Genomic DNA, 24,898 nt, shown 5'->3' with positions numbered 1-24,898 from the left:
AAGAAGATGTTTTCAAGCACACCATAGGCATAGAGTCTGTCAGATCTCAAAAGATAGTTTGGGCACAAGGTAGAAAAGACTGCAGAAAACAGATTAATTCTTTTCATCAATTTTTACCAAAGAGGAGGGCAGCAAAACTCCTGCAGAGGGTCTGCTCACTGCAGGGTTGAGTGAGGAACTGACTCCAACAGCAGGTCCGTGGCAAAGATTTTATAGCAGACTGATGAAACGGATAGTGAGACACCACCAGAAGCAGATGACTTTTATCCTCAGTTCTAAAGGAATTTGGATATGAAGCTGTTCTACTAGTAGCTATAGGATATAATCTACTGCCTAAATCAGTAAATTGCTGAATTTCAAAGGAATGGGAAGTGGCAAGTGTGACACCAGTCTTTAAGGACGGTCCTGGAAAGTAACCAAGCGAGTCTCATGTTCAATTGAGCAGATGGAAGGAAGCAATAAGGATGGTGAGGCTTAGCTGGCACATGGATAATGATGATCTAGTGGGAAAGGGTCAGTGTGGCTATTGTAGAGGGAAGCCATTCCTCACAGATCTATTGCAGGTCACTGGAGCTCTCAATGACTATATAGATTAATGTGATCTGGTTAGTATACTGACATTTTCAGAAAGCTTTTAATAGTAAAGTCTTCAATAGAGGCTCTGCTGTGGGATGAAAAAGAATAGGCTCTTCTAAGCAGGAGATTAAATTCTAGGGAAAAAAGGCTTTAAAAAAGTGGTCAATTTTCACAATCAAAAGACTTTATCACAGTGATTATTCTGCTCAGCATACTTGCAAATGGTGTGGGGAAGAGGTGATAGGATTTGCAGACAGCACATTACCATGCAGTATTCTTATATCTAAACTTAAAAGCTCTAAAAAAAGATGGCACAATCCTGTGTGCTAAAGCAGCACGTGAAATCCAGTGGTGCTGAGTGCTAAGCAGCAAGTATAGTACATGTGGAAAACTACATAGTCCATCACTCTGAATCAGCCATCACCCCTGAAAACACAGATCCTGCTGTCCTTGTGCTTAGCTGAAAATGTCAGCACAGCCAAAAAGCCAAACCGAATACCAGCTGCTAGGGGGAAAGTGGAGAATAAAGGAGAAGCCATCACTGTGTCATTTAGGAGCACCAATATCGTGAAAAATTGTTCTTGTGCTTTCACCTCCAAAGAAATGTGATACATTGAGAAATGGTTTGGAGGAGGCCAATGAGGCTGGTCAGGGGTAAAGAACAGCTCCCTTTTGATGCAAGGTGAAATAGGCTGGTCAGGTTCAGTATATGATATAGATCAATAGAATAAAGAATGATATGCAGAATGATGAAGTAAGGCTATTATATTGTAACTACAAACAAAAAAAGGAGTTTTTTTCCAAACAATGAAGGCACTTTGACTTGGAATCCATTGACACATTATATCTGGAATATCAAAAGCATGAATACATTCATATAGCTGGTTAAAAATAGTCCTCACACTGAGTCCCAGCATAGAAAAATATATAAACCCCTGACTGACAGCATCTTGGATGTTATATGCAGTGAAGAATAATTTCATACTTGTCCTACATTCCTTTTCTAAGCATCCTTTACTTGTCCTTGTTGGAATGAGGATACTAGGCTGGGGCCATAGCAATGGGCCTCATATCTTTCCTTTTACCTTTAGAGATGACCTCTCCCAGTTTCCACTTGTTGTGATTTGGGAAAACACAGAAGAGAAGTCAATGCCTATGTCACTCCTGTTGCTGGACAAATTATTTAATTATCAGAGCAGCATCATGTGGTGTGCTCATTTGTTTTCTAACACTTGATTCTTAATTTTTAAGTTAGGGTTAATTAATTTTTTAGACCTGAAAACCTTCATAAATATTCCATAAACCCCAGATTTAAATAAGATGCCTGCCTGCCAACTAAGTATCTTAGTCTTAAAATTTAATACTTAACTATTTTTATCACAATTGTTAACTTTTTTTTTTCATAGCTGGCTTGAAAGATTTTGCTACTAGGCATAGAGTTAGAAGGATATTTTGAATGTACTAAACTGGATAAATTTTTGTAATAAGGATTTTAATTAAGTGTGTGAGAAGAATACTCCTTATCCTTACCTTTCTGCAAACAAATTTTTAAAAATACTCACTGATTTTTGGAGAAATGCTGAATAATAGTCCACCTACAGTTAATTTGCTCTTGATTTATTAAGCTTTTATACTGTCAAAATATATTCAGGATCCTCGAGGGCCTCAGTTTGCATTTCTTTGTTGTGCAGACAGTAGAATTTTGATCAGCTTTATATCTGCATGTCAATATATTCTTCCTTGAGTTCTGCCAATTACACTAACCCAGCATTGAGCTCCTCTTGCCACAGGCTGGCATCCAGCTCATGTGCTTGAGTATCCCAGTTGAATTCTCTGAGTTCAGATCAATCACACCTAGTCTCTCCACAAGTGAGGTTGGACAGTGATGTATGTAGTAGGGAATTGGAGTGTGAGTTAGATTACCCCACAGGGACATGCAGTTTGGTGGGAAAGCATAGCTAACATCTTCCTGTACTGTTCAGATGGATCACAAATCACAGAATAAATGGATGGGCCTAAGAATATCTTTTGTCTTTTTGTTCCATTAAATGACAGTGTTGACATTCACCGAATGCTTATTATGAAGGTAAGATTTATATTACTGCATAAAGTAAGCCAGGTATGCTGCAGGTTTTAAGAGTAAGTGCTACTTATGTAGAAAAGATGGGCTGCTTAACTGGCATGAATCACACTGTGGGCATTTGTCTTCCAGATGTGTGCACAAAACCTTAGCCAAGCTGCTGCGGGTGGAGCACTGTATTTTCCTGGGGTGTACTTCTGCCCCTGATGTGTGGGATTATTCTAAATATTAGTATTATATATATTCCGAATTTTCAGTGAGGTTTCTGACAGCCTTCTCATGCCCTCACTCATGTCAAGGGCTCAGCAGCTGAGTCCCTACTGTGCCAGCACACCATGTGGAGAAGACTTTCTGGCTCTTAGAACCTATCACTGCTCCTCCTACATTTGTGCTTGCTGTGATTAGAGTAAACTTGCAAAGGGGTTTCCCAGCAGCAATATCCACTTTCCTCCAATATTCTGAACATAAGACTTCACTGCTTTTTAGGACCCGGAGACCCTGAGGATTTTCATGAGTCACTCAGCAGTATGTCAGTCTTGTTCTTTGTTTTCAATATAAAATAGGATTCCAAAGTATGCTATATCAGAAATTAAAGATTAACCTGGTAAATCCTTCATTCGTTTTTGGATGCTGGGATTGTCTTAAACATTTGTAAAAACTCATGACTGATCAAGCTATTCCTTCATTCTTCCAGTTTCCTTGCTGCAGCTTTCTTGATTGGATAAAGAAATGTCTGTATCTGTCACCTGCTCTCTTTACTGTGTGACAACTGTTTCTCTCTATTTTTAATGATTTTGGCTCTAATCACTCTCAAGCTGAGCTGAGCTACTTCTTGCTAACTGTCCTTACTGATTGCAACCTTAGGTGTTTTCCACTGCAGACTGTAGGAAATCATCCTTTAATGTGGGGCCAATCAGTGATGGAGCTTCCCAAATAGATGCTCTGCTCTTCATTAACAAGAAATCTCAGAGAGGCTCTACACAAGTGAGGAGTCAGTGCAGATTGTGGTGTCTGCATGGCAAAGTGATTTCAAGGGTTTCCATTTAATGTAGAGTAAGAAATTGTTCATTCTTTCTTTTAAGCTTTGATTAGATTTGATGGTCTCTGACAGGAAACAATCAGTCCTGTTGATGATCAGTGCTTTTCATATTTCCCCATTTTCCATATTCCTTTAGCAACAGGAATACAGCTGATGTGATTCTGGTCTCCTTACATTATTATTGTATTTTTTCAGTCCATCCAGAACAGCAAAGACTTTGCTCCGGATGGACTGAAGAAATACAACAGTAATGTATGGAGACCAGAGTCACAAATGTTAGAAGGTTCCTGTGTATGAAACTACAGGGACTGCATGTGGTTTCTGGTACAAAAATTTGGTTGTACAGTAGGAATCTAACAAAATGGTATGTGGTAGTCCAGGCATTTCTGTTGGATTTTGTCATCTCTGAGATGCAAGACAACAGCAACTGAAAAATAATTTAAAAAAGAGTGAGGATATTTTGCACATGTTAATATGGACTTATAAAAAGTATCTATGGAAGTTATATTACATCCAAGCCTCAGAAAGGGAACAATTCCTTATTTGGTGGAAACAGATGACTGATCTACTAAGAACCTAAAAATCAAGGGCTGCAAAAAAGGAATACCATGATTAAATGACTAGATGAACACCAAGCTAAATGTGTGCAACATCTAGGAAAAAAGAAATGTGAAATGGAAAAAACACGGTGATGAAACAAGAGAGAGATTTCTGATTTGCATGATATAAAAGAATTTCCAAGCACTGTAGGATCCTAATTAACTCATCTCTGACTATCTATTCACTGAACCCTGAACAATTTAAGTGATTTCAGGGTGCCCTGACTTGAGATGTTTGGAAATGTCATATTGCAGGGAGACAGGTTTTTATTACCTTGTTAAACTCCACATTTAGAGAGCACAGATGCCTACATACCACCTGCTCCTTTGAGAAGCCTGAGGAGTCTTAATGGTAACAAATTAATTCTGTGAGAACATAGTTAGCTACAGCCAACCATTATAGTCCATCCTACTGCTCAGAAGCCTGGAGTCCAGACTTTTCAAAGGGGACTCAAAGTTATTTCTCTTATGGCTCAAGAGACGGCTTAAATATCAGATTACGAGTTTGATAGGAGAGCTCTGTTTTGCAAACAAAGAGGGAAATGTCAGTTTTGAATGTTGCCAAATGCTCATACATGGGTTTTGACAGTAGTTTTAAATTTAATATTTATGTCCTCCATGACTTGAAACTTTAGTTCTGTTTCCTTTCAAATAAGAGACAGACTCCCTCTTTCTGCCTGTCTTTTTTGACCCTTGGTTATTGGATACCCAACTCTCCCCTTCTGCTAGGAATAATTCTTGGTGTGGGTAGATGAAGGTTTCTGAATAACCACAAATAAGGTTGGTGTGAACTTTATTAGTATGGGAAATTATTAAATACACAAACTGTGCTGGTTTGCAGAATGCCATGAACCTGACCACAGCATAGATTAGTTGCTGGTGTGAGCATCACTGCAATGATCACTCAGCAAGCTGGAACAACCAAGCAAGGCCACACAGACTCTTATGCAACAACACAGAAGCTCATAATTGACACTATAGGAGCCTCCTGTCCATTGTGCCTGGTTTTATCTCCAGCTGTGTACAACTGAAACAAAAAAGGGGCATGCAAACCACAGAAATGCAACAAACAGGAAAAAAGACTGAAGAGTCAAAGCAGAATTGCAGAGCATGAAAGATACAGAATTCTGCTGCCTGGATTTCAGATGTCTGTCCTGCCAAAATATAAGAAAAATATGCAATAAAATGAGAAAAATAATGTAGCATAAGGAGATCTGAGGAAGCTGGAGATAGGGCTAAATGGTGCATGAGGACTGAGAAAAATGAGTTGACAAGACAATGAAACTAGAGATGTCAGAGATGAGATGTATGGCTTTTGTGGAAGATGCAAAAAAAGGATCACAAAGTGACAAAATGACACAGATGTACACTGCCTATAAAAAAGCACATTTCACCCTCATTCTTCAAGAATTTAATGTTATTCTGTACCTTTGCAGTCCTCAGCCACAGTCTCTTTGTTTGACACAGGTTTCAATAAACATGCTGGCTGCTGGAGATACCATTCAAGGCAATAAGAGATCTGTTAATCCTATCTCATGTCTAGCAACACTACACATGCTTAACAATCCCCCTGAGAGCAGTAAGGAACTTATCCCTTCCTTCTTAGACAGGAAGGGATAGAGATCTGCAAGCAGAGCTCTGCCAGTCATTGTCCTCAGCATGAGGCAAGAATAAAATATAAGTTAGCATGAACCTTATCTAAATAGACCTGTAAAATTGTTTCCAGTAGTGTCTGAATCTTCAAAGGCTGTGGGGACTGTGCTCCACATTGTCTGTGTTATGTCCCTTGTCTCTGGTGACAGAATCAGCTCAATATGACTGTCACTGACAGAGTGTGTGCCATGTTCTTGTCCTGCTCTGAGACTGGACCTTGCAGCTTTATTCTTAACGTTGCCATCACCAACTAGTTTCAGTGGTTCTCCCTGATGTTAGAATTGCTTGAGAAATGGAATCCTGATAGACCTCTGCCAGTCTGGGAAAAGATAACAAAGGCACTAGTAGTTCTCCAAACTTTTTTCATGGTTATTTTAATACATCCTTGTCTAATGAGCACAGACATAAATAGATTTTTTCAGAATTTGCCACTGTAGCTTGCTCCCTGCTCAGCTGTCAGAATTAAGTCACTATTTACATACATTACATAAATTTTATATATCTATATAAAATACACTGTGAGTATTTACTACCAGTGTAGTGATGAGGTTCTCCCTTACAGCATTCTCCTGTGAGGAGCTGCCATATATCTTAACCATAAATGGCAGTAAAGTCTTGCCACAGTTAATTGTGGTGTATGATCGGACATATGATTTTATATGAAGCTGCACTTATGGCTGTGGGTCTCCAACACTGGTTGAGAATAGTTTAACAACCATGTGGGCAGAGGATGTATGCAAAGAACCAATTTCCTGTAGACCTCTGGGTCCTTTGATGGGCATTTCCTTCCCATATCTAGTGATTTAATTTAATCCAGGTTAAATTAAGATATATGCTTGGGCTTTCTGCAGTCTATGGGCTCAAATAAAAATCTCAGTGCATGTGAAGGTGCCATGACTAAGTGTAACAAGACCATGAAAGTTTAAAACTGCTTTTAAGGGAATAATTTGTTGAATCTCAAGACTTAATACTGTGTCTGTCTAGGCTGGCAGAAAGGGATCCCTGAGTCAAAGAGCAATAGGATTGGAGAACTGATGAACTCAGTATGGCATCAACTCAGTGCTCTTCCACCTTTCCAATTCCCAGAACAATTCTGAAGAAATCAAAGTAGAAAGCTTCATCTGTCATGAAGTGCAATTAAAGACTATTTTAGATGTTGTAATCCTAAAATGGGGTGTTCCTTGGTGAATTTGTTTCCAATAAAAATACAGCGTGTCTAGCATGCCTTCCCCAGTAGGGAGACCAGAATAACAATCCAATTATGATTGGAAATGGTGATGTGATAATGAACTTCATAAAATCTTTTTCTTTCTTAAATCAATATTTACAAATCCAGACAGTTTTGGCAGGGCCAGTGGAAGATCATCACTTCTTGGGCTTGTTCTGTGAGTCTGTTCTCTGTCTACTCACAAGTCTCACTGAAATTCATAAAAGCCTGAAGATCAAACTGGAATTTTCATAAGGATGTCCTGATTTTGATGTCACTTTCTTCATCTTGTTTTATCATTGGTTTCTTGTTCAATGTCTCTTTGCTATTATTGGCATACTGTACTCCTTCCATACTTACCTTCCTCAGTAATGGATCTACTTTTTTTCTTTTGCAAGAGATAGCTCCATTCCAGTTCTTTATTTATATCTGTTTTCCTATAATCATAGGTTTTACTCTAATATCCTCTGCATCTGTAATGCCTAACACTTTTACATGTATTTAGACTTTAGAATCTTTTGAATGTGAGGTGGTGGACTCCTGGATTTTTTTAACACATGTCCAAGTGGAATATAGCTGGTGGGACTCATTCCAACACTGTGGTTTGGCAGTGCCCACTAATAGAGTAAACATACAGACTTTAACTTTCCCATCCAGAGCTGTTTTCAGTTTGAGATTTCATTTCTTCAATTATACAGTTTTATAAAACCACTAGTATAGCTTCAGCTCTATTACTTTAAGGTAATTATTTTATTTATTTATGTAAAATAGGGAGCTTTTTATCAATATGGCTGAGTCTCTATCAGGGATTTTACTGGCTATATGCAGATTGAAAACAAAATGTTATTTGTGGAATATGTTTGCTTGTTACATCTAAGTGTCCTACAGGTAACATGTTTCATTATATGATCAATTTTTTGCAACAACTTCTCTGGTTTTATTTTTCTTTTCTTGGTTTCGTGAGTGGGAATGGGGCTGGACTTGTGTATGTTATTTTTTTATAAGCATAACCTGTGCCTTGTGCTATCTGCTTCAGTATTTCTCTGTAAAGCTTTAGTTAAATTAAAGAAGGCTGTTCGAGGAGGAGGAAACAGCAAGCAAAACAATAATGGGGACAAGTAGGTTATCAGAATGACTCTTAGCTGGGAAATGTTCTATTAAGATCCTTCACAAAAGCATGGTTTTCTACCCTCAGTGCTGAAAGCCTAGAATCAGAGAATTGTGTCTTTAAGGACGTTGGCATCTAAAGCAAGAAGCACTGCCCTGATTTTTGCATGTTTTGCTGTAGAGCTGCACCTTTCAAACAGAGAGATATAGAGATGCAACAACCAGCCAAGAAGTGTGATGAACCTGCAGTGGTAACAGCTGATGTAAACTTAGGAAAGGAGATGTGGGTACAGAACTCTGCTTCCTTTGCCCACCTTCCTATGTAACATATTTCTTTCAACATTATTTTTTGTTTGCTTCTATTTTTTCTATTTTTGCTTTGAAGCTTTTTCTCAAAGTTCTCCTGTCCATCAGTCACAGGTCACTGAATATAAGAATCTTTCACCTTCCAAACCCATTTGTCAGGTTAAAATGTCTGTGAGGCAGGAGAACAAAAAAGAACACTCAGTGACAAGGATGCATGGTAGAACTGGTTCCAAAGAATGATGCTTTTACAAGGGAGAAAACCCCCCCAATTATAGCTATCTGGTCAGAATAACACTTCTTATGTTAGGCTATCTGTTGTGGCCACTACAATGAAAAAGTTTTAAACCAAGATGTTTCAGAAACCATATTAGCAATATTCCTTAAAGCATGCAGAACTTTTCCTAATGCAATTAAAAAACCACCAACTCCTATTCATGTTAAATACTTTCTATATTTTGGCTATTCACAAAGTGAATAATCTAACTTCATTCCTTAGTATTAGTTTATTTAAATGATGCACAGATTTTAATGTTCATTTTCTACCTAATACAGATTATTATTTGAAATGAACCTTCTTCAAAGGTGTTATTTTATTTTTTTCTGTATTCTTAGCCATATGTTTCCAAACATGTGATTCCAGAGCTTATTAAAAGCACAGCTTTTTCTCTGTCTCTAATCACATTATAGCTACTAATGTACATCTTGCATATGGCTTCTCACTAAGAGCAACAGACAGTGATAATACTAAATAAAAGAAAGAATGAAGACCAGAGAAGATATTCTGAAGCTAAAGTTCCAGCTGCAGCACAAAATCACCTGTATTTCACACAAAAAATGCAGTGGGAGTATATCTCCATTACCAGTTGCCTGCCTGCCACACTGGCTTTCCTGACACAGGGACCGCTTTTGCTGCTGCTGCCAGTGCCAGGGGCTTGCACTCCATGATACAGCTGAGGACTAGCTGAGTTTTGAAATTCTACCAAGTCACTTGAAGCACAGCAAAACTCCTGAGCTATACCCAGAAAGACAGTGCTCTTTCAGTAAGACATCAAATTTGATCAGATTGTTTAGACTGTGAAACAGAGTAAGTGTAACAACCATGACATTTGTAAAATCTGTTCTTACTGCTGTACAGAACACAATTTTCATTGCCCATCTTTGAAATTAAACATTGGTTGAACATGACTGCACTAATTAGACACATAAACAACTTTTTATGTTGACTCTTGGTAGTCTTGTCTATGTTCTTTCTTTCTCCTTTTTTGTGTACTCACAATTCTGCAAAGTATCAGCAGGTCTGGATGAGTTTATAACTTGTCTTTATCACAACTGGACAGATTAAATGTCTCTATTTTTGATTAGGTTTTTTTTCCTATACAGACTGTGTGTTTGCTTTTTTTTGAGATCGTGATCCCTACAAACAAGATTAAGATCAATGAACAAATTTAGCAAACAATACAAAGACAACTTGCTTAAATTAGTTAACACAGATGAGGTCTTAGGTTTCATAGTTATCTAATACATATTATATAGTGATCACTTTACTTTTGTGATTAGAGACCAAAATGTTAATTATATTATTATTGTCTAAGAAAAACCAAACTTCGCCTGACATTTTTAAGTTGCTTAAGATAAGAGTGAAAATAATAATGACAAAAATTTATAACATGGTAAAAGGTATTATCAGTCAGAAGTAATACATTTATTTTTGAAGAAACAACAGGGATGTACTATATGTATCAACTAATTTCTTGAGCCCCTACAGAATGAGCTTATTTTACAAGAGGCATTTGGCATTATTTTTTAAAATCTGATCAGAGGTGAAAAAAGTGCTTTCCCTTTGACTCCATCACCAAACATATCTGTGAATGTAAAAAAAAATGTCATAATGTATTTTACTCACCCTCATCCTTCCATTTCTTACTGCTGGTCCATCTTCTGCTAACCTCAACACATACAAATCCATTTTGTACTCCCTTCCTCCTCGAATACTAAACCCAAATCCTTTGGCTCCTTTCTCCAAATCAACGGTGAAATAATCAAAGTCCTGTACAGACAAATACAAAATGAAAGCCATTTAACTATATGGGCATTGTGGTATGCATTCAAGAAAACTTTAAAATTGATCTCTTCAAAAATGTATTGATCCACTTGATATAAGCAAAGGTCCAGAGAGAGGTCAGGGAGGGAAATTGTGATGTAGCTTCTGATCCATTGTCAGCCAAGAGTGCAAGATCCATGGGAGCAGCAGAAAATAAAAGCTTGGGTTGGGCAGTCTACTGATTAGAGAATTAAAACTGGGGGTGCTGGGAAAGAGCCAACCCAAGCATCTCTGTAGATGCTAAGAAGCATCTTATAAGGTATGCACGTGGGGATAGAGATTTGCTATTTAGATACTGAAATGCACAATATTTTCATGGGGTTCTCTGGATCCCATTTAGGAATTTCAGTATTTTTCTTGGTATGGTTTACGTGTCTGGTTTTGAAAATATGGACATACAAACCACCTGCACATGGTTCCGGCATATAGTGTCCATTTGCAGTCTCCTGTTTAATACTTTTTGACCTCTGCTTTCCTGACTTTATGTAAGGAGAAAGGAATGTCTTTTTTAAAGTCTGAACTTTCAGCTAAATCCTCAACCTTCAAAACTGTCAGTAAATATCTGTCATCAGAGGAGTCTTGTCTAAGGTACCATAACTCTTCATCTAACTCATCATCGCTTTGAATTTGTCAGATCATGCTTGATGTCAAAGAAACTAGTTGCATGGGCTAGTTTCTACTTATCCAGAGTATTACCAACAGAAATTTAATTTTATCAGCCAGGATTTTCATTCCTTTATTTATTTATTCCGATTAGATAAAATCTTAATTTTCAAGAATGCTGTAGAAATGCAGTCTGACCTAAGAACACTCTCTGTCTGATGAATGAATACATGCCAAGAATGAAAAAAATTCCTCTGCTGATGAAAAGGCTTTTTATGTTAGAATTTTTATTTCAACACTCTAGTACCTTAAAAATGGCATTTATTTAACATTCCAGTCACGCAATTATAAATGCAATGTTAATTTACAGATCACACATATTAATACATTAATATTAATGGTTTGGAAGTAATTTTCTCTACAGAGAAGTAGTAACTCAGAGTAAAACCCTTTAATGTGTCTTTTCCTTCCATAGTGGCATCTTCCCTACCAGCATCCACGACCTGTCCCTACAGACCCTGCTGCCTTCTATGTGGGTAGGGGAGCTCTGGGCGTGTCTGCCTGTAAGAGCCGAAATGAGGGATATGGGACTCCATGCAGCTCTCCACAATGCAGTTTATTCCATCCAAGAGTTACAGCAGTCCAGGGTGGTGGGTGACAGAGCCTGTGCCCACAGCTGTCAGCTCCAGCTGCAGGCAGGCCTGGAGACCCTTTGGTTTTGGTTACAATGCATTATAGACTTTTCTTTGCTGAGCATCTTAATACAGTATAATCAATCTATGCCTTAACCTTTATCTATAGCCCTATCATAATGACTATAATTACCATATTCATGTTACTAGTCTCCAATCACTACAAGTTAGTACATTAAAGTTTAAGCTAGAAGTTGTTTTTCAGTTTTCTTGCAGTGGAAAATTCTGAGACCTTTTTTCTGCTTGCAGCATTTGCTGACTTGTTTGCCTGTGCTATCTTTCTGCTTGGTAAAAACATCTTCTCGTTTGAGGTGGGTTTATCCTCTGCTCTAAGTCATAAAAACCCCTTCTAACTAACACACCCTTTGCCTCCTTGGTTATCTAGTAAGACTGGCTCAGCAATTCTTTCCTTCTATATCAAAACCTGCTTTCATTTCTATTCCTTCTTCACATTCTACGTTCAAAAAAAATCTTTCTGCCACGCATACACATCTGTGAGACTTTCCTGTCAAACTTTCATCCTTCCCAACCTCTGCCTGTACCTGGGGCTGCCTGTACTCGGCCAGGGGGTACTGCCTGGTGTCGGGGGAGTGCTGCCTGTAGTCCATCAGCGGGGGCTGCCTGTAGTCCAGCGGCGGTGGCTGCTGGTAATCCATCACTGGCGGGTGCCGGTAATCCAGCGGGGGCTGCCGGTAGTCCGTGGAGGATTGCCTGTAGTCCGTGAACGGGGGCTGCCGGATGTCGGGCTTCACATCCTGCCTGGCTTTTACTTCTGACCTGTAGCTGAGGGAGGCAACAATGGTTCAGTTTCAGAGAGCAGCAGACCTCATGAGGAATTTGCATTGCATGCAATAGTGAGTGAGGAGTGAGAGCCAGCTGCCTGGCTGCAAAACTGCATGGAACAGATTTTCACAGGGAAGCAAAACTCTCCGGGGTAAATAGTCGAGGCAGCTGAAAACAGTGAGCACTTTTGAAACATGGGCATAAGCAATTTTCCCTGAGGTCATACTGTGCAATTTTCAGGCTTGTATCAGTGAGATCAGGATTGGACTCAAAGGGACAGGAACAAAAAAGCATCTTGATTTCCACTTTGCCTATTTTAAGATGAAACTGCATGTGAAAACACCCATTATACTCAGTACAAAAGTTCTGAGTTCATAAAGTGGTTTTTTCCAAAATTAATATTTCTATAGAATAAGTGGAATATCAGTCCAGTGTACATCCTCTTTCATCGACATAAAGTATTATTATGAGCTTCTTAAGGTTAAAAATGGAAAAATTCTTTGTCTTAGTTGTTATCTTTTTAATGAAAGGTATTCTTTGATAAAACATCTGTTATTATATTGTGTATTATTTTTATTAAACACTCCCTATGATGCTATCTGGTTAAAAGCTATGTCAGTAAATTCATGTCAGGAGTTATGCACAGAAATAACACAAGGTGAAAGAAAACAAATTTGGTTATGAGGAATTAATAACAAGTAAAATATTGATTTAGCCGGGAAATGGGTAGAGGGAGATAGGTCCTAAAATTTGAAAGAAAATGTGACTTTCTGAGATACAGTGTCTAGTTATTTACTTTTTTCAGATGGGAATTTCCCTTAGCACATGGAAATCAGCACGTAATGGCACTTCAGGGTGAAGTAAAGAACATTCCTAATGGCAAACTTCCCTACCTCAGCCATGTGGTGTACCAAAGAGGCACAAAGAAGGTCCTGAACACTTTTAGCAAGGTAATTCTGTAATAGTGGTTAAGGTTATATTTTAACAAAAATGTTCACAGAGTGGATGTTCTTACACTCTTCCTTAGGTGCCAAAGGAAATATTTATTTCCTATATAGGAAATAGACATTTCAAACTCTGCTTTAATAATGGACTGGAAGTTTTCAGTCAACCGAGTGACCATGTCTGTCCATGGACACATACAGACACAGAGATGCATATAGACTTTGAAAGAGATTTTGAAAATTACACTCTGAAAAAAATGACAGCGTTGTTTTTGATTATGTTGATTTATATATACAAAGGTAATCGGAATCAAAATGTTTCAAATTGTCTGATATATTTTGGTAAAGAAACAATGTATGTGGCTATACAAACAAGCTGTAATCCAGTTTATGAAATCTAGTGAAAAATAATACTGTGTGAACTAGCAAGAGTTGACCTTTTTTTGAAATAAGAGTCATCTCTAGGCAGGTGCCCAATATATGGCCACAGCTGCATATCAGAAGATGATGTTTTTATTCACAGATGGAGGCACTGTAATTTTTGCTGAATATGTAAATGGTGACATGAGCAATTAGAGCTTACACTTTTCAGTAAAATTATTACAGAATTTCTTTCTGGAACTTTAATTAATATCATTTGCTGCTGCCATCTGAAAATTCCCAATTTAACAGATATTTAATAGTGACTTCCAATAGCACAAAACTACTTTTGTGAAAACTTCATATTGAATTTTGTCAGAAACATATGTGGTCTAGGAGGTGATCACGTGGAGAAAGTACTCAATAAAATATAAGGGAAAGTAATTTTCCTTGCATGACTAATTGAAAGAAAATAATTCTGGGCAAGTGAAAGTACTACATCTGTTAAGCAAGGAGAATTAGAGGGTGTAGTGTGTGAATCACAAGTGAACTCATGTATTTTCAGAAGAGAAGAGTTGCAATCCTGTAGCTAGCATCCTTTGGGGAAGAGGATCTTGATGATATGTGTTGGTTATGGAAGATTAGCATAAAGACAGTCAGTGTAATCAGCCTTGTTTAACATGCTAAAAAATAATACAAAGACTAAATAGTGTTGATTGGAGGTCACAGAAACTTGTATCATCCCGCAGCCTGTGTGTGTGCTTTTTCTATAAACAGCATTTAATACAGATGGCCACAAAATTTCTGTCCCCCTACCATTTGATTTCCATTATAGATAAATTTGCTAATGTAGACGCATAAATTACACACAAGAAATTGGCCGGTAAATGATACACCAGAGATTAAACCCACCATAAAAAAAATCTTCCTGACTCCAGACTGACATACAAGGGGCAAAAAAAAAAAAAAAAAAAAAAGAAGAAATAGAAGAAATGAGAAAGTGCAGAACCTGTTTTCGTGTCCCTGTGGCTGGAGGGGCTGTGGAGGCGGAGGCTGTGCCACGGGGCTGTGCTGGGCGACGGGGCTCTGCTGCGCCAGGGGGCTCTGCTGGGCCATGGGGCTGTGCTGCTGGGCCATGGGGCTCTGCTTCTCCGAGCTGGGGGCCGAGGCTGGGCTGTTCAGCTCTGCTTCATGGGGACATGGAGATTAAAGACCTGTCACAGTGCAGCATTTAATAAAGGGCAAAGGTACACAATAATAATTTTTGGTCACATGCTACGTTGACAAATTTATGCTTTGTCGCTTTTACTCTCTCAGGTTATAATTAAATTTTAAGACATTTGAACCTAATGGTCTCCTTTTGATAGTGTGTGGGATCCGAAATCTTGGTGACTTCAATAATTCTGGTTGACACTGTCATTATTTAAAACACAATTGAACAAGGGAAATTGCTTCCACATTTCACATATTCTTTTAAAGCATAAAATTCCTGATCACAGAATGATGGAATGATAGAATCATAGAGTCACAGAAGAGCTTGGGTTGGAATGACACTTAAAGACTGTTTAGTCCAATCCCCCGGCAATGAACAGGGATATCTTTAACAAGACCAAGCTGCTCAGAGCCCTGTCCAACCTGGCCTTGAATTTTGACAGGAATGCCAGGATGGGGCATCTACCACCTCTCTGGGCAACCTGTTCCAGGATTGTTACCAGTGTTGCAGTGTTTGGTTACCCTCATCATAAAAAAACCCAAAAAACCAGCTCTTTTTTATGTCTGTCTGAATCTGCCCCTTTTTAGTTAAAAGCTGTAAGATTACTTGTCCTATTACAACAGGCCCTGCTAAAAAGTCTATGCCCATATTTCTTATAAGCCCCCTTCTGACTGCAAGGTCAGAATAAGGTCTCCTTGGAACCTTGTCTTCTCCAGGCTTAGCAACACCAATTTGCTCAGCCTCTCCTCATAGGAGAGATGCTCCAGCCCTCTGATCATCTTCATGACCTCCTTTGGACTGCTTCCAACAGCTCCAGAGGGCCCCATGGCTGGGGTCAGAACTCCAGGCCAGGTCTAATGAGAGCAGAGTAGAGGGGCAGAATCACCTCCCTCAACCTGCTCATCCATTGAACAGTCTCCTCATCAAATTCATCTCTTTCCAGTTTAGAGAGAAGGATGCTGCGGGTACCATGTCAAAGGCCTAGCAGAGGTCCAGATAGGTGAGATCTGTAGCTCCTCCTTTGCCTTTGCTGTCCATTGATGTAGTTACTCCATTGTAGAAGGCCACTTGGTTGGTCAGGCAGGACTTACCCTTGATAAAGCTGTGCTGGCTGTCCTGAATGACCTCCCTGTCCTTCATGTGCCTTAGCACAGCTACAAGATATTTGAAATGCTTTCCATTTAGAAAAAAATTCATTTTGAGAGAATGAATATTTTACTGCTTTTTCCACTGTTTGGGATGATAGACCTGTCACAAAAGCTAAAACACTGGTGTTTAGTGTTAGGAACACATTCGGTCTGCTGTCTTTGAGCTCATCAAGAGTTTCTTGTCTTTAAATTTTTGGGGACTGTGAGCAGTAAAACAGTAAACTCAATCTCAAAAAATTCTAACCATTTAAACTGATATTTTATTTCACTGTGTTATGTCAAATGACTAAGGTTCCACATAGGAACAGTGCAGAAAACCAGAATCATTCTTTCCAAACAACATAAAATTTAAAAAGTCAGAGAGATTGGCATAGGAAATATGGTTTTGTTGCTTTGCTATAAATAAAAGATGCCAATCTTCATTCAGGCTTCCTGCTGGACTTGGGGTACTGAGCTCATATCAAATGTATTTCTTCCAACTCCTTTGGTACTGAGCTCATATCAAATGTATTTCTTCCAACACATTAGTCCTGTTCACCATTTACCTATTAGGATGCATACATGAGAAAGACTCTGCCCACAGGAGGACAGAGCACTGCAGAAGTTCCTGCATTATCAACAGCAAAGGCAAACATGTTTTTGCTATTCCTCCTTGCAACAGAAGGAGTGAGGCCAGTGTGGCATGGTGTAAAACAAACAAAATGGACACACACATATGGCTGAGCACCCCTAACAGCAATAGCTACACATGATACAGATCTTGCCTAGTTTTACATTTGAATCTAGTTTGTATTTTTATGTGGTTTATTTTAAACTTTTAACATGTGAGTTTTTCCCAATGGGTGCATATTCTCTACTTATCTAATTTATGCCCACAATTATTATAAAAATTTTGGCTACTTTATTGAAAATATTTTCAATTTAGGATTAATTGTCAAAAAAGCTTGTATATTTGCACTTAAAACACTCCTCATGCAGGCATAAGCAATACTTGTCTGTGTAATTACTATGCTTAAGGCTGTAATTTCCCATCTTGCATCTGTGAGTCTCTTTTGTATTGCAAGTTTTAGAGAGGAAGATTGGAAATGTTGTCCCTCATTTCTACATTACTCTCATAACTATGGATGAACTGGTCAAATCATGAGCTGCTTCTAAAACTGCTTTGCATTTATATGGTATTTTTTACCTGAAAGTATATTACAGAGGTATTAGACTTTTTACCAATTTTTCTAAGCTGAGAAGCTAATATCAGAAGGCAAAGGAGATGACTAATGTCACACAGTCACACAGGGAAGCTGTGCCTTGGCACAGATAATTTCTCACCACTAATACCTGAGAACATCTTGTAGTACTGCAACTCAGCTGCACCTCTGCTTTCTTTCTAGTTTAATGTATCCATCTCTAACACTAAACTATTAATGATGTTATTTAACCTGGATACCAGAGAGGCTCAAACAAACTTCATGGACTGTATGAAGTATCACACTTGTTTTAGATGCTGTAAAGCTGACCTCCAGTAATTACAAGGGTGCTAATTGATGTGAATTCTAAATGTGTGTACGTTTTTGTTTTTCCCTTCACTGAATTCATTTAACAAAGTAGATGAGTTCCCTCAGTTGCAGTCTGTGACCAGTGTCAGACAATTTCCCTGTCCCCCTTGCTGGATGCAGCAGCATAAGGTGAAGGTCATCTAACTGGGCTATGGATCATTAGGTAATTCCATTACTTTCTGTGTGTCATTCCCAGCTCTGCTGGTATTTGTTGCTGAGATATAAAGACATGGTCTCATTAATGTCGTACAATTCATGCAGCAGTGCAGCACATTGTTAAACTAAAAAGAGCCCTGAAATCAACCTCAAACCTCAAGGAACCAACATCAAAAGATCTTCACTGATTAGATGTGGAGCAATGACCAGAATAATGATTCTATCCCCTTATCCTCACCCTAAAAATGAGATAATTTAGGGTTCAGTTATTTCCTGCCTTGTGCATTTACAGTGATGTATCACTATGTGATAGTGATGGAGGAAGCTGCCAAATCTGAACTCTTCCTGCACATCACTTTTTGTCACACGTAGCTGGTAGCTGATCATGCCTGGTGACAACCATTGCAGTCTCTTGTGAATCACTTTGTCAAACTTTGGCTTGGCTTATAGCAAGATATAAGGGAATGAACTCAAAACTTGGCTTTCTTGTAGAGTGCTTTTCCATGTAGAAGACAATTCTTGCAAAAGACCTTAACATCCTCTTTCTCTCTCTCTGTCAGATTTCTTCAGGTTTGCTTTAAATACCCCTTTCACAACTGGAAACCTTTTCAAGAATTCAGATCCTAGCTGAGCTAGTTCTAAGCTCATAATTCTGGTGTGCTGCACATTACAGCGGAGGAAGGAGAACAAAAGATGCTCTTTCAAGTGGTGACATAATTTAAGCTAATTGGAGGCTACTTAAAATTTTCTTCCTGTCTTTAAGGGCCATTGACTTACCCTCCTGAGGAATGATGCGAAGAGTTACACTGAGACCTGCATCTTTAATTAGCTTCACAATATCTGCATGAGGCATGTTAATAATAGACTGGCCATTCACAGCTAAGATCCGGTCTCCAACTTTAAGTTTTGCACAGCGATCCGCAGGGCTTCCATCAATTATCCGCCCGATTTTGTGGGGTACAGCTAGACAAGAGACAATAGACACAGTTAGCATATGCTGAAACAAGTGGTGATGTTCACAAAAGAAAGAAAATTAGTTCATTTTAGAAGGAAGTTTTATATGAATTAAAAAGCAGCTTGTGTAAAAGCATATAAGAAAATAAATTCTTATGCAATGTCATTTGCAGTAACACAGTGCTGTGTTTTTTCACTAAAAATTCAGAATCCAGATGAATATATACACATGGCATATACATATGAAGTCCAAAGTTTATAATTCAGCTATTTTGCAAACCTGGCATGAAACAACATAATAAGCAGATCAGGGAAACAATAAGGCATTAAAACAGGGAAAGGGTATAAATTTATACAATAAGGAGCAGTCATAAATTGTCTCCTACCTCCTGTTTTACAGAATTTCTTTATTTTTATGTTACAATAGAGGCACCAAAAATATTATTTATTTTATAAACAAAAAATTGTTACTGAAAATGTCCAGGGTACATGAAATTGTTCTCCTCCATTCAAATGTGTTTATTGATAAGTAGAAATAATACTGAAGATTTATTGAGATGTGCAGCTCTCTAATTAGGTATTAATAATAAATGAATAGAATTTAATTGACAGCTATGAGTACACAAACATGTGCTACATCAAAACAGCTCAGCCCTCTTCTCAAAACATTACAGAACAAAGCTTCTCCTTTTGCTCTTCTCTGTGGTTTTTCACCTTTCTGTTTACTCCATCCATGCTCTTGTTTTGTCTCTTCTCTCATTTTCCATTAAATTTTCTAAATATTGTTCTTGATTTTTTGACAGTGTTTGTACTCTATTATGTTCTGTTTTTTAACCAAATGCAAATGCTATAGCTGAGAATTTTCTCTAGGCTCCCCAAAGAGCATTCTATTTTTCTTTCTCCAAACTACTCATAAATATGCTTATCACAATTAAATGACTATATAGTCTATTAATATCCTAATGGTGTTTGAGTATTCCTCTGCAGTCCCACACTTCAGTCCTGGAAAACAGCACAAGGCAGCTCAGCCTCACTATCCACCTTTAAATTGGTGTTAAAACCAGTGTGCTTCTTTTTTCAAAAATAGTACAACCTTAACATTTAATTATCTGCAGAGAACTTGGAAAAATGAAAGAAAAGATGGTTTAAACACTTTTTGGGAAATATCTAGGCTATCAATGCTCATATAAACCAAAGCTCTAACAGGACGTGTTCAGAATACATTGCTGCAGAAGAAATTTCTCAGCACCCTTATAAACTTTTACTGAAGGTTTTGGTGACTAACCCATCTGATATAAAGTCACAATAGACATACCTCAATAAACATACTTTTGTTTCTAGTATGGTTGTAAGTGTTTACAGTGTTAAAAATTAATTTTTGGAACACTGAAAATATAAGTGAGTACTCTGAAGTGCAAGCCATAATCAAAGTGCATGCTTCTTTACCACTATGGTTCAGGCATGAATATAAATTAAAACACTTTAATTTTAATAAAACTTTACTACCACAGACACAAAAAATGTACTTCAGAAATGCATTGTTGCTTAGGAAATAAGCACTGAATTAATGTTACAATGTCTAAACATTTCTATGTTTTAAAACAGATTTAATATGTATAGCTACACTTTCTACAAAAATTGTGTTTATTTTACCCTTAATGAAGACATTTAACTGCTAATACATACATATCAGTGAGCAAACAAATAAAAGAGTAACTTGACTCTTAAACAGTTTATGTTTACAAAGAGCTTTTTTCATCAAATCTATTCTTAAAGCATCAGCAAGAATGACTTAAACTAATACTGAAATCTGTCTGTTTCTGGCAAATGTAATAAAAGATCTTTCTGAAATTGTCATGTCTTGACTGCATATCAGTGGAGATCTGAAAATGAGACTGTCTAATGTAAAAAAGTAAGAATTTTGGTACTAAGAAAGAAGGGAAAATATGGTAGAGATGCCACAACTAAAATTTCCATGCTTGCCATTTCTATACCTAAAGATGTTTTTGCTAGCCTAAATATTTAAGTAGAGACATCATTTCAGTAGTAAGGGGTGTGGGAGTGTAGGGGGGTGGGAAGTCCTATTAATTTGGCAGAAAAATTTTTTGTTGGACTTCTTGTACCTGCCAAGTGAATAGAGCAGATGTCTGCATGTTTGAGATGTCTGCTGAAACTGAAGCTGGAGGTGGGAGAGCCACGAGACTCCAGCTCCGATCCAAATCCTGAGACAAAGGAAGGGAGGGAGAAAGAGGAGGAACTTGGTGTTCTTTTCTTCTTCCCTTTAAGCCTAATGGTCCTCACCTTCCTGATAAAGATACCTACTCTAAATGTTTTGGTACCCCTGAACTCACTTCATTCTGTTGTGTTATGAAACGATCAACAGTAGGTGACTATTAGATAAAAGCTTGTGTCTGTCAAGGTACCTTTTCTACTCCACTTTGCTATTTGGGGATTTAATGCTCCTCTTCTTATGGCACAGTAATGCTGTACTGTGCCATATGTTGCCATTTGATCTTGCTGCAAAGTAGGGTGTGGGAAAACTGTGCAGAAGGAATCTGAATCTCTGTTGATTCAAGGTTACATTGCTATGCTCTATTGGGTTTTATGGGCAAATCCAGGGACTTACTAGAGGAGCTCATGGCCACGCAGCAGAAACTGGTTCATGCACATTTCTAGATAATATGAGGAGACATTTATCTCCTGGCTCCTTCCCTCTCAGGATAATATTATCCTGAGGAGTTTCTGTTCTTTGCTTCTTCTCCCAGTGGAACTCTGCCTGAGAGCCCTCCTAAGCCACAATATCCTGGCTGCCATGGTCCCAAATGCTTCCTTGAGAAGACAGGATTTATTTAGGGCTTTTTTTTACAAGCATGAATTCTTCTAAGGGACACAGATTATCTAATGTGTAGGTTGTTCACAAAAAAACCCCATGTTAAAATACATTAGAAAACTTTCAATTTTTAGAGAGAGCCTTTGGTGGTGAAATACTTACTTTGAAGAGATAAGAAGGAGCAACTCTCATAGGGGATTAATGAGGTAAAAGCTAAGGAGCAAAGGTGGAAATGAACTGTGAATTTCCATAATGGACAATTTTTATTGTTCAGAATGGTCACATCTAAAACAAGTGTGGAAGGGCTGTAAACTGTCAGTAGGGAATGGGTTGACAGAAGCGGCAGAGGGGAACTCATGAAAAGAAATGCAAGATGATGCAAGTAAGGAAAAAAAAACCCTGCCTAAGATTAAGAAGAGATGAGCCCTAAATTAATTATTATCACTCAAGAGACCTTGAAATGTGTGCCTACTTGTCTAAAAACATAAACTCATTAAAACAGTCAATATGACTCTAAGAGTTCTAAAAGAGTAACAAGTGAAACAAACTATTGCTATTTAATGCTGTGCACCTAAAGTTTTGGTATTGCTAATTGCTTCAGTATCCTCATCTCAGAAATCATAGCAATGAACTCACAAAGATTCAGAGAAGGAAAGCATGGAAGTCAGAAGCAGAAAACAGCCTCTGCTCAAAGGAGTTGTCCATGAACTCGCTATCTATGCCTTCCAAAAGAGAATTTGGGGCAACCTTCTGGAGGGGCAGAAGAATAAAAGGATTAAAAAAGGGATTAACCAATTTATGGGGGTGGACACATTGCTGAATAAATCAGAAAGCCTTGGCTGTAAAAGCTGACACAATGCCTGGGAAAGGTCTTGTCCGCTGTATGTGCTGTCCTCTCTGCTGCTGGTCACACCAAAGGGACAGCAAGGAGCTGTGTGGCTACTTGGTCTCTCCCAGCATGGCAGATCTCTTCTTGGAAAGAAACCTCCCACGTCTGGCATTTATTTAGGGTTTTGTTAACATACAGTACTTTTTTTTTCCTTAAATTGCATCTTTGGGGTCTTTTTTTCATCTGAGCAGAGCATTTAATGATGTAACCTTTTAAAGGAAGTCCCAAATCACCTGACTAGTGGTAAATGTTTTATATCACCCTTAAAAATTTTTACTAAACTATTCATGCCTCTTCTAACAATTCACCACAAGCTGTTCTCCAAACATATGTATATATTGAAGAGTGGCAGCCTGTGCCTGGATGAGAGTTTGCACAGAATCTGATCCACTTATTTCAAAACACTGAGTTACCTGAGCAGCATGTAATATTAGCAGGCTATAAAGAGAGACTTGGATTTGTGACTTTCTAAAAAAATAAAAGTCACACATTTTGCTAAAAGTGAATGTAGAAAACAAGCTGCCCCTTTGCAGAACAATTAATTTCTAGGTTCTCTCATACTACACAATGAATGAGACTGCAAGGGAAAAATTACTGCAAACAAGGATTAATACATATTTTTTAACTGTTGAAAATATGGGAAATTAGTAAGAATGAGTTTATATGTATACAAACCACACAGCTCTTCAAAATAGACATAGAGGGTCTTTTTCTCCAGTACTATCAAGTAATGCAAAATGTGATACTCAGGAGTGATATAGTTGGATAGCTACCTTAAGATAAAAAAAATCCTTCCAAGAGAGAAGGCATAATCCTGGACCAAAAATAATCCAGCAGAGAGTAGCAATGCTGCAGAAACCTTATCTAACAAAAGGTCTTAAAATGGAATGTAAATTTTCTGCAGTGTATTTTTCAAAATTTCATGATGTGGGGAAGATTTGAATCCTGAGAACACCAAAGCTTCTCTGATATTTGAAGTCATTAATCTCACCTCCTAAACCTTGCTCAGATATTTACAGCATTACAGCACAAACTCACCCAGAGCTGGCCTGTAGCAGCTGAGGCTTTCCCTGAATGTATTTAATCATGCAATGAGCAGCACTTAGCTCATTGAAGAGAAATTAAAAAATTTAAAGAGAAAATGATTTAAAGGAAATCTTTGCATTTAGAAAGTGGATAAGGTCTGCTTTCAGAAACTTACATTTTTCTCTATGTTTTTATTTGATAAAAATCACTCACTTTTGCTCTCCATGATTCAAATTAATATCCTTACCACACCTGCAAGTCACAGAACAGAGAACAAATTTTGTGTCGTTATACCTGGGTGTCCCTATGCTTGGGTCAGCTGTACACCAACCCAGAGCAGTTGCTGAATACAGACACTGCCTCTAACACCATATATCACAGAAACACAGAAGGGTGTTTGAAGGGACCTTTGGAGATCCCATAGTTTAACCTCCTGCTAAAGGAGGTCAGAGCAAATAGCACAGAATTTAGTCACATGGGTTTTGAATATCTCCAGAGAAGGAGATTTCACCACCTTTCAGGGGCCTGGTCCAGTCCACAGTCACCCTCAAAGGAAAGAAGATTTTCAGAATGAACACTCTGTGTTTCAGTTTGTTCCAAATGCCCATTGTTTGGCTCTACTCTCTTGACACCCACCCTTAAGATATTTGTATGCAATGGTAAGAGCCCCTACCAGCCACCTCTTCTCAAGGTGGAACAGGTCCAGCTCTTTCAGCCTTTCCTCTGAAAGAGATGTTCCTGTTCCCTAATCACCCTCTTAGTGTGGTAATCACATATCCTCTGGACAGAGAGAGACAAAGCTGTCCCAGGATTTTCCTGGGAAGCTGAGAGAAAGCTCAGAGAAAAGAATGAGAAACAATTCTTATCTCCATTTGCTGCACCTGTTGTTGTGCACATGTGGAATGTGTTATGGAGATTTGTTTACCAAAGGGTGATTTCTTAATTGGCCACTGGATGGTGTTTGGATTGATTGACCAATGAGGTCAAAACTGTATGGGACTGTCTGTAATGGTTACGAGCTTCTTAATTAGTATAGTATAATATAGGATTATAGTATATTGTAGTATAATATAGGACAGAGA

General features: G+C 38.1%; 1 protein-coding gene across 1 annotated transcript in view; it reads right to left on the bottom strand.

The window, feature by feature from the left end:
- The window catches only part of MAGI2 (membrane associated guanylate kinase, WW and PDZ domain containing 2), a 714,309-nt gene that overhangs the window by 30,944 nt on the left and 658,467 nt on the right, over positions 1-24,898 (bottom strand). The window contains 4 exon segments of the mRNA XM_054514801.1: positions 10,471-10,614; positions 12,506-12,746; positions 15,060-15,234; positions 18,895-19,080. Of these exon segments, the coding sequence (XP_054370776.1) occupies positions 10,471-10,614; positions 12,506-12,746; positions 15,060-15,234; positions 18,895-19,080 (746 nt within the window).

This window comes from Molothrus ater, chromosome 5 (assembly GCF_012460135.2).
Source record: "Molothrus ater isolate BHLD 08-10-18 breed brown headed cowbird chromosome 5, BPBGC_Mater_1.1, whole genome shotgun sequence".
Lineage (NCBI taxonomy): Eukaryota > Metazoa > Chordata > Aves > Passeriformes > Icteridae > Molothrus > Molothrus ater.
The sequence above is the reverse complement of the archived record's forward strand: the minus strand, read 5'-3'. Positions and strand labels throughout refer to the sequence as shown.